The sequence below is a fragment of the Andrographis paniculata genome, unplaced genomic scaffold (assembly GCF_009805555.1).
Source record: "Andrographis paniculata isolate CXL003 unplaced genomic scaffold, ASM980555v1 Contig46END, whole genome shotgun sequence".
NCBI classification, from domain to species: Eukaryota; Viridiplantae; Streptophyta; class Magnoliopsida; order Lamiales; family Acanthaceae; genus Andrographis; species Andrographis paniculata.
Genome location: NW_026137580.1, coordinates 3,108,053 through 3,116,986, shown reverse-complemented (window position 1 = coordinate 3,116,986; position 8,934 = coordinate 3,108,053). Strand labels below are relative to the sequence as shown.

General features: G+C 32.0%; 1 protein-coding gene across 1 annotated transcript; it reads right to left on the bottom strand.

Moving 5' to 3' along the window:
- Nucleotides 1-231: 231 nt before the first annotated feature.
- On the bottom strand, nt 232-3,970 carry LOC127252323 (uncharacterized). The gene is made up of 4 exons (XM_051276447.1): nt 3,769-3,970; nt 2,632-2,757; nt 2,346-2,482; nt 232-488 (listed from the first exon to the last, which is right to left on the bottom strand). Exons 1-4 carry the CDS (start codon nt 3,930-3,932, stop codon nt 478-480), a joined length of 438 nt encoding a protein of 145 aa, XP_051132404.1. The 5' UTR covers nt 3,933-3,970; the 3' UTR covers nt 232-477.
- Between the last annotated feature and the right edge of the window lie 4,964 nt (nt 3,971-8,934).

Here is an 8,934-nt window from a genome sequence, read left to right as displayed (position 1 = left end):
AGAACAGTCTATTTTGCTCTCAAACTTTTATCCATTCCTGCACCGTCTATAAATACTTGTCTATATTTTATTTTCCACGTACGTTCTGTGAGCTTTTTTAGAATAAAGGTTTTAATATTCCTGCAGTTAATCTCCCTTTTGCTCTAATTCATTTTTTTTTTTCACCTGACATCTCATTAAATCTTGTATTATCTCCTTATCGTTCTAATTCTCTCTCTCCACTCCAAAAATAGGCTGACACACACAAATATATATATATATATATATATACTTTCCATTACAATACAGATAATTTGCTTTTTGTTTGAATAGAAGCAAAGCCATTCCAGAGAGAGACCACCGAGTTAAATATTTTCGTTATCCAAGGAGATTGAAGCAAAGGCATTCCAGAGAGAGACCGGCGAGTTAAATATTTTCGTTATCCAAGGAGATTGAAGCAAAGCAGTCGAGTCCGATTAGATATGAAGTCGTCAATTGTCATATTACACCTGGTACAAAAAAAATACATATTTTTATCTTTATGCTACAATATAAAATCGTATAAATTTAATATTTGATACTTAGTCAACCGTCCAAATAATATTGAATAAATTATTTTTATTAAAATAAAAATTCTAAAATTTTTTATATATTTTTTCTATTTTTTAATAGTTTTTATAAAAGTAAATTATACTAATAATTATTTATAAAATTATATTTTATTTTATAAATAAATAAATAAATAAGACTTATAATTATCATATCATATATATATAAAGGATGTAGGACTACAATATTAATATTTTCTCCGTCTCAATTCAAATTATCTTATTTACTATTTTCGTCCGTCTCATTTCAAAGTGTCACTTTCCTATTGTAATAAAAGTAATCATACATTAATACCGAAATACCCTCAATCACTTTTTTATGTAAAATTATATTCTATTTAATATTATTTTCATTAACAATAATGAATCATAGTTACAATTTATATTAACTGAGACAAGTATTGGTGTTTAGGCTATGATTAAAAAAAAAGGTATAATTTGACATTGCGGAAACTAAAGCGATAGTTTATCCAACATACTTCAACAAAATAAATTATATTTACTTATGCATACATTGATCTTTAAACTATAATAATAATAATAATAATAATAATAAAGTAATAATAATGTAAATTTAATATTTGCTATAAATAAATGATTCAAATAATATTAAATCAATTATTTTGATTAAAGCCAAATTTCTAAAATTTAACATTCGACTATTACTATCACTTTACATAATAATTTATTTGTAATTATTATTTTTTATAGATATTTTATACGTAACTTTTATTTTTAAATGTACAGGCTTTGCTCTTTTAACCAAAATTTTCCAATACATAATTTCAAAGAAAAAATACAAACTCATTATTTAAATATATCCACATAATACTTCACATAAAAATAAAAAAATGCAAACCGAAATACAAAACAAACACACCCATAATAATTCAAACAATATATATAGTCTAAAATATATAAAATATCCGTATTTAGCACATATTACCGGCTAGTTCATGTATATGATAAATATTGTGACCAAAAAAATTGTTAGGTGAGCACAAATTTTTATTTCAAAAAATAAAATAAAATAAAAATAAAAACTACTAGCATTTAATAATTTTTATTTCGAACGAAGTTTTCCGTTAACAAATTCGACTTTAAGTACAAATACAGTTTATTTGATATTTATTCAATTCAATTTCAATTATTTTTATTAAAAATAAAAACTAATATTTTTGTTTAATCGAAATTTTAATTATTTTTAATATATTTTTTTAAAAAAAAATCAATTCAATTCAAAAAAAAATTATAAATATTGTAAATACTTTTTATTACAAATTCACAATTTTGAATATTAGTTTGTTTCAATTCGGATATCAAATCCTTGCATATTTGCAAATATTTGAACCATGTTCGTCCCTAGAGTTGAGGCATCTTCTCTTTTCTTCTCCTCTGTCCTAGTCCACCTTCCCACAATCGCTACTAACTAACTAAACTAACATTAATCTCTCATCCATAAATTTAGAATTAAGACAAGGCAAGGCGATATTATTCAAATGCAAAATAAATACTTTACAAAAAAATAAATATGAGCATGGATCATGTGCTGAGATAAAAATTCATTTCAGCACCCACAGCCTTAGATTAATTAAGGATAACTAAATAAATTATGATATTTCTTTGAATGAAAGGTGGAGATGAAATTTCAGCATGCTGATTTTAATAATTCAGCATAGAATCTGTCTTGATTGCCCAACAAAACAAGCACAACGCTATTTATTATGAGTAGGTTAGGTTAGGTTCTTCACATGTTACCTGAAGCAGCGATTCCTCGGGAAGGTGGAGGGCTACCGAATTTCAATATGTATGCAGTTTCATGGGCAGGGCGCAGTGACGGGATCACTTGTGCATCAAGGTAGGCGTCGCAAGAGAAACACCACACAGACAGATCACTGTGCATGTTTTAATTAAACAACAAATCAAATACACAATAATAATAATCATAGATCGGGATATAAATTCAAGAATCTACACACATACATTCAACATATGCATATATATATATATAATAGGGAAAGGGAAAGGGAAATAATTAACTAACCTGAAGCTGAGAGCCACAGCATGGTGCTCTTGATGGTAATGCTCGAGCATGTGCTTGTTGATGAACCGGCTGCATAGGACAACTTTACAGCTCAAGCACACCCAGTTCTCTTTTGGATGATCACACCTTCATCCAATTAAATCATTCTTAAAGTCAACAACAAATCAAGTGCACAATCGATGATGATCATATATGGATTTAACTCAGAGAATTCTAAGTACTTGGATTTCTTAGACAAGTTTATCAACTTCCAATTCATGCTTCATTAGGTGTTGTCATTCAACATGATAAGCATAGTTTAATAACCATATGATGTATTTCTAGCCAATTCTGTTAAACTTTTGATGAGATGTCAATTCAACAAAATATTAAACAAAGGGTTTGAACCAACCTTAATATTAACTCTAGTTACTAACCTAAAAAACTCATATTCAATCAAAATATTAAGAAATCACTGCACTGCGCTGCACTGTATTGTTTGCAAGGTTTAATTTGAATGATGATAACAAATGGTTGAATCCCAAATCATAATTACCACATCAGATTAAAAAATTCAAAAAAATAATGTACATACAAAACTGTAAATGACAGGCAAACTCAATAAAGCACAGAATAACTTTACTTTTAATAGTTTAACTGCTGCAAGCCATCTAACAAAAATATACCCAAAATTGCTTAGCTTCTATAAAATTTCAAATGCAGGGCAGGTTTCCGGCATATCAGTTAATTATCATCGATCAACCATAAATCTAAATACGTGAATCCCGAAATGATCCAATACATTAATTTGTTCACAATAAAATGAACGGATAATGAAAATTGTGAATCAAAATCGCCGAACATGGCTATAAACACCTCGTTCATCTAACAACATTGATAGATAGATTATCGCACATATTAACTACTATTAATGAGTTCCTAGTACTAACACCATTCTCAAAAGTTGGTATAGCAGGCAGCCAAAAACAAAAATCCCTTCGAATTATCCTCCTTCATCAGATCGATAAAGAGGAAAATTCCTCCGATGAAATGAAGCATTAGGTATACGTAATCGAGTATTTCTCCATGAAATTGCATAGGATCAGGGTGCGAAGGGATTGATCGATAAATAGGTGTTTAGGGTTTAACAACGCAGACCTGTTGCAAGGTGTTCCGGGAGTTGGAATATGCACCAAATCCGTGGATAAGGAGCTGAGATGGTCGCAGTGCGTTCGGGCGTCGACGTAGCCTGATTCAGATCCGTCGAAGGCACATTCATCGTCCTCTCCAATGGTTCGCAGTGAGGAGGATGAAGACGCCATTGAGTTGATCCTACTCTATTCGGAATGCCACGTTAGTGTTAAATAGCCCTAAAACTTGTGCTGTTTTGGTCGTTGCGTTTTCTTCGGTCAAAATCCACTTCAGGTTTATATTTACGACGTGCAATGACTAAAATGAATTTTATAGTTCCCATAAATTAAAAAATAGAAATAAAAAAATAATAATGGCTCCATTTACCTATAAGTTTTAAAAGTTTTGTAGGTTTTAATTTTTTTGAATTTATATATATATATTATTCAAATTAAATTAATTTCAAAAATAATATACGCGATAAAAATAAAAAATAGTTTATAAAAATTAAGAATAACAAACTACATAATTAAAAAAATACATACAAATATAATTAAAATTTATCTTTATTTTTCAAATATTCTTTTAAATCAAAATACTCAAAGAACATAATATACAAATCTAAAAAATGTATTAAAATATTATACTAAAATTCAAATCAATTTGAAAAAAAAATACAAATAAAAAAGATAAAAAATTGATAATAAAAAAAAAAAGTAATAAATCATTAAAAAAAATACACATATTGTATTTTTTCTTGGCTTCTTTTTGCTATTTTTATTTTTCATATTTTTTTCCTGCATCAATGAATATTAGAATTGATTAGTATAAACTAAAAAAATAAGAATAATAGAATCAATATATACTATAGTTAATTTGTAACTAATTAAATTTAAAATTTTAAAAATTATAAAAAAATTATTATAAAAATTTCAAAAAAAACATAATTCTCTTATAATAATATGAGTAACGATAACCAATTATATTTGCAAATAAAATATTAAAAAATACGATAAATTTTAATATGAAAAACTAGATAAAACAAATCAAATGTCTACCCGACCAAATAATAAACTCTATTATAATCAAATTGTATATAAAAATCGTTCAATGATATGGATAAATACGTCTCAATCACCACTATATCATCAAACAAAAAACACATGATCAGACAGTTAAGAAAGTAGGAATCACCAATATTTTTGTTATGATCATTGTATTCTTCTTATAATTTTTTTTTCCTCATGTGCTTTCTATATCAAAAGGAAAAAAAAAATAGTTTAAATAAAAAAATACGATTTTTAAAAATAAAATTGAAAATCTAATAATGTATAGAATTAAAAATCATATATAATATGAAAATCTAATTTTATCCATATTTCTATTATTTATTATTTCAGTAATTTTATTGACTTGTTTATATTTTTAATAAATTTTAATTAATTATCCAAACATATATATAATAAAAAAAAATTAATTAAAAAAAAAAACTTTTGAAATTGAATTGTGTTTAATTAGAATTTTTAGAAATATTTTGAATAATTTGTTATTTATTACGAAGTAAACACATAGAATACACTAACATGTGATGTAGGAGATACGTGGATACTTTTCTATTCAATCAATGTGGAATTTGATGTGCCTATATATATGAGTGAATTGTAAAATGCACTGGACATGAATAACATCTGAATTCCTTCTCTGTTTGGTTTATGTATCAAAGAAATTCATTACCCCTATCATCATTACATCTACTCACTTATGTTATATATATATATAATAATAATAATAACCCCACTACATATCCACACATCATATATATATATAAATATATACATACATATATTTAATACCCTTCAAGGCCGTATACATATATCTATATACTTATGATAACTAAAATTTGTTATAGTAATTTTTATACAAATTCATAGGGAATTTTATTCGAAAATCAATGAGTAAGATTTTATAGGAAAGCGATCAGATATAGCAATTGTGTGGTTGTAGACCCTGAGTAGTTATCACAATTATTTATACTCTTTTTACTGGTGAGTTTCCAGGTCGAACACAAGGATTTTAAGTCATGAATTTCAAAGGTGAAAATCTTGAAAAAAACGACGAAAAATGCAAGAAAGGATCCGCTTGCAGCGGATCCGAAGTTTAACTACTGAAAGCGGTAAATAAAGCAATAAAGATGAGGTGAGTGGAAGCGAGCGAAGCGAAGGCGAGAGGTAGAGTGCCAGTGGTAACCAAATTATCGGGACATGAGCGGAAGTGGAGACCAGATGAGCGGGACATGGATGAAACGTGGTTACCAGATGATCGGGGTATGAGCGAGCGGCACATTATATATATATGTATATGAGCGAATTAAAGTGAAGGAGAGGTGTTGTGTTTGATCTGTGCGTTACTAAATGGATAGATTTTCCTGGATGTAGTGAGCGAATGATGTAAGTGTGTTATCGGAAGAGTATATGTATATTATGGCAATGATGAGAGGAAGATGTTGTAATTATATAAACTAAATTGTAAAGAACTCATAACACTGGAATTTTGACCTGAGGGTATTTACAACAAGACTTCAATGACACCCAGAATTAAGACATTATAAGAAAGAAACCCTGCTGTCACTAGGAATCTCTGTGACTTAATAGACCCCCACCTATGTCCCATTAATTTTCCAAATTTCTGCCTCATTAGTGGCTTTACCCCCTGATGTTACTACTATTTAATCAAAATCGAATTTAGCACAGTAGTTAAGCAGGTCGACAAGGCTCTCGCGTACTTAACTACATTGAACTACCTTGAGACCGCTTTTGGCGCATAACAAAGCTTAGATAATCAATTATTCTCTCGCTCTAAACCAGTGAAATGAAATTCTCTAAATTTGATTTATATAAGTGTGGAATAATGTGGAAGAATTAGTTTGAAGAAGTGAGTGATATTCCTTTATATACTATGAAAGCGTGAAAGATTAGAACTACAAAGCTGTAAACGAAAGCAGTAATCTAATCTAAGAAAGCAGTAAAGACGTGACCAAGGGAGATGGGAAAACCCTACTCCCTTGGCCATTCCTATGGAGAACTCCTTTACAGGGTTGGAGCTCTCTGAAACAGGAAGACGACGAATGCTAAAGTATGCAGAAATCACCAAAAATTCGATCCTTTACATATAGATATTTGGCCCTATTTATAGCAGGTGCAAAAGGGACGGTTACAAGCAGTTGCTGGGCGGTTCCAACCGTTGGACAGTTAGGCGGTTGTTAGTAGTTATTTTGTTGAAGCAGTTGCTGGCCATAACTCCCAGGGTGCCTGCTTCGCTTGCGTTGAAGGTTAAGGGCACAGACCTTCCTCGCTTGCTGGAGAACAGGAGGGCATCAGCGCAGCTCGGCTCGCTTGTGCTGGCTGGAATTAGAATGGCTGTATCGCTGCAGTTGAAGTACTTAGTTGAAATCTGGTGATAGTCTGCAGCGGTGGTTATCTGGACTGTCGCTTGCAAGCGGGAGAGGCTATCGCTTGCGGGTGGTGAAGGTGGCCGCTTGCCTCTCATGCCTTAGTATTTTCAAAGTGTATTATGGGCACTTGCGAGCGAAGGCGGCTGTCGCTTGCGGCGTCTGCCTTAGCTTTTCTGGTTCCAGATTACCGCTTAAGAGGGCAAAAATCGTTAATAATCTCAACAACGAACTCTGGATCATGCCAAGTGATATAAATCAATATTGTATGCCGTTTACGAATTATTTTGATGGTTCTTATGCAGAAATTCGAGTAATACACATTTTTGTCAAGCTAAGAATATGCTCATATTTGGAGTCATCAAACCTCTTCACACTAAACCTTTGTTCGTCCTCGAACAAACTGTATTTAAAAGATCAAGAGGTTATTCTTTTCACCGCAATCAAGAAGTGCTAATAATTAGTGCCATGATTGGGAATAGAGTGAATCTTGGATGGAACAAAGGGGCCACAAGTATTCAGCTTGTCATTTGATTTAACAAGATTGGAGTTATCCAGGTATCGTCAATTTTGTTTGCTTAGCAGGGATTCTTTTTTTTTATTAATGAAACCTTCAGCCGAAGGGCGCGGAGAAAGTTTTTTTTTTTTTTTTTTTTGGATCATGAGTTTCAAGCAGACATTGTGTCTGCTCAGGATCTTATTTGATTCTCGCGTGCCTAGGCCTTTTCAGTTCCTTAGTAATAATAGGTCCTCCCCGCTTCGCTCGCATTGCATCTTAAACCATCTTTAAGGACTTCTCTTTTCAAGTTATGCCTTATGAGCGCAGTCAAAAAACCTGGGTCCGCTTGCCCTACTGAGTATGGAAGAGTTGAAACGAAGGGGGCACTAGTTTTTCGCAAGTCTCTTTCGTTGTTACTTAGTCTAACACTAATGTTCAAGTTATGGTGAAGTTCGAAGGACAAGTACTTAGTCTGATGTGCTTAGGTTATCTAACTCTACTCTAAAACATATCACCAAGTTAACTAAGCAGGATATTACAGGTATTTCACATAAGAGCGCATACTTCAGGTTATGTTAGGCATACAATAAAGAAAAATTGTCTCTTGTTACCAAAAATTGTTGTTTCCTTGATTGATGTTATATACAGACCTTGCCATTCTCAAATTTCGTACATGGGGGAGGACCTTTCTTTACTTGTTCTTCTCGTTTGTTGGTCCTCGCCCCTGAGGAAGGTTGCGTGATATCTGCCGCACTAGGTCTTCCAATCGTTGGAGACTCCTGGCTGTGTCAAGCTATTGTTCCATCAGAATGGCATTTTGTTGGGTAAGAGCTGCGAGTGCTTTCATGATCTCATGCAGCGTCGTACCCATGCTTGCAGCTTGAGTCTCTAGTGCTTCCATTCGTTCTTCTAATGCGGCAGTTGCTTTCTTTCCAGCGGTCAATTCATCACCCAGACTCCTAGCGTATATGTCAATTATTATTTGAGTCATCATGTATTGGGTGAGAATGGCTGAGTCGAGTTCCTCCAGTCTTCTTTCAATATTTTCCAGAGATGAGCGGGGGGCTGATGGTCCAGCACCCGCCGCTGTTGGTGACTGTCGTTCGCTCTCAGCTGAACTGATCTCTAGTGGCTCTTCCCCTTTATGGAAATTGGGTGCTGGCTCAGGGGAGACATCCCTGAGGAATACTAGCTGCCTCGCTACCTCGTACTCCAGCTGTTCTGCTTTCTTCCGTTGTAAGTACCT